The following is a 1,898-nucleotide window of genomic DNA, read 5'->3' on the forward strand; positions in this document are numbered from 1 at the left end:
CAATTGGGAGTGGAGAAGGGAGAAGCTATAAGGGACAAAATTGTGACAATTGGGAGAATCTTAATATGACTGTATATTAAATATAATTATCACTTTAGTTTCAACATCTTAAGTATTATAACTGTGTTTTGTTTTGTATGTCTTTGTTCAATTCAAAGAAAAGTGACTGTATATCTGATAGAACATACCTAGAGATATATAAATGTGGAAAGACAGAAAGAAATGTTAATAATGGCTGTGTCAATCTATGAAGGCTGCATGGTGTTTGCCATATTAGTCTTCTGACTTTTCTGTGGGTTCTAAATTTTCAAAATAAAAAGCTGATTAAAAATATACATATATTCTTGGCCAGGTGTGGTGGCTCACGCCTATAATTCCCAGCACTTTGGGAGGCTGAAGTAGGAGGACTGATCGAGGCCAGGAGTTTGAGACCAGCCTGGGCAACACAGGGAGACTCTGTCTCCACAAAAAAAATTTAAAAATTAGCCAGGTGTGGTGGCACACACCTGTAGACCCAGGTACTCAGGAGGATGAGGCAGGAGGATTACTTGAGCCCAGGAGTTGGAGGTTATGGTGAGCTATGACTGTGCCACTGCACTCCATTCTGGGTGACAGAGCAAGACCCCATCTCTCTCTCTCTCTCTCTCCTAGCCCCCCCACATGGATATATATATATACACACACACACATACATACATACATATATATATATTCATTCTTATGTCAGTGACATCTATTAATAAATAGTGTATTACGTACAGGTGACAGGGCATCGTTGTCTGTGCTCTTCTGGGTCTTCTCCTTGGAGTTCTCTTTCTGACTGACTGCTTGCTCAGCAAATGACACCTCCAGGTTGATGTCTGTTTCAGAGGCAGGTGCATCCTCAGGTAGCATCAGCTTCTCTTCACCAACAATGAGGTTGGATGCCTGGTCTGAGATTGGGGCAGAGGAGACCCAATTCATATGCTTTCTTTCTTTTTTTTTTTTTTAATTCTAATGCATTTACTATATAAAAACCTTTGGGAAGAGTACTCTTTTCTGTATGCCATAATTAACTGTTATTTTAATAATAAAGCAATAAAGAATGCAGTCAAGAATCCTATCAATGGTGCATGGGAAGAGGGTAGAGATGTTGGTGACCAGCAATTCACAGTTCAATTATGGAACCTTTCTTTGACATAACAATTCTTGGTTAGACTGAGTCCAATTCCAAAACATGGCTGGAAGATATCACATACTTAATGAAAAACCTCACAGAAGTTTAGAAGACTTAATTGTTCTTTTACTCCACACCAAGGAATTAAAAGCAAAAAAAAGAGAGAGGTGATCAGCTATAATCAGTTGTAGAGCTAGCAATATACCATTTAATTTCTTTACAGTGGATCAGATTCCTGGAATAAAACTCTTCCACACCCTGAATTTCCTTTCTGGAATGTTACCTACCTATCATGATAAAAATTTCAAAACAACAGTTAGTGCCAAAAACTTATCACTATGAGAATGATATGGGAGTCAGGCCTGGACGTACCTGGTACAGGAACCATTAGGTTTTACAACTCATTATGTCAAACAGTATAAAAGTTCCTATAATTATAAACACTAGTCAAATAATTTTCAGATACTTACATGAAAATTTCAAGGATATAAGTCTAATTTATTTTTGGCTTTTTTGGTTTGTTTGTTGTTAACCCTCCAAGAAGGAATTAACATCCAAAACCTCTTTGCTGAAAATACCAGCTTTAAGCTTTGGAGAAAAAAATACTTCTAAATTTGACTATTTTATAAATTTTGGTTTTAATGAAACTCACATTAGAAAAAAATCCTAGAACCAATAACCAGGATTACTGATATTTTCTCACCACAGACCTTTGATTCATAGTAAGAAACTCTGAAATTAC

At 36.7% G+C, this 1,898-nt stretch overlaps 1 protein-coding gene across 1 annotated transcript in view; it reads right to left on the minus strand.

Annotated features, from left to right (window-relative positions):
• ARHGAP18 (Rho GTPase activating protein 18) overlaps nucleotides 1–1,898 on the minus strand; it is a 175,545-nt gene that overhangs the window by 79,465 nt on the left and 94,182 nt on the right. The window contains exon 5 of the mRNA XM_012660793.1: nucleotides 760–927. Within this exon, the coding sequence (XP_012516247.1) occupies nucleotides 760–927 (168 nt within the window). The remainder of the gene's footprint in view (nucleotides 1–759; nucleotides 928–1,898) is intronic.

Source organism: Propithecus coquereli, unplaced genomic scaffold (genome assembly GCF_000956105.1).
Source record: "Propithecus coquereli isolate 6110/MARCELLA unplaced genomic scaffold, Pcoq_1.0 Scaffold68, whole genome shotgun sequence".
Taxonomy (NCBI): Eukaryota; Metazoa; Chordata; class Mammalia; order Primates; family Indriidae; genus Propithecus; species Propithecus coquereli.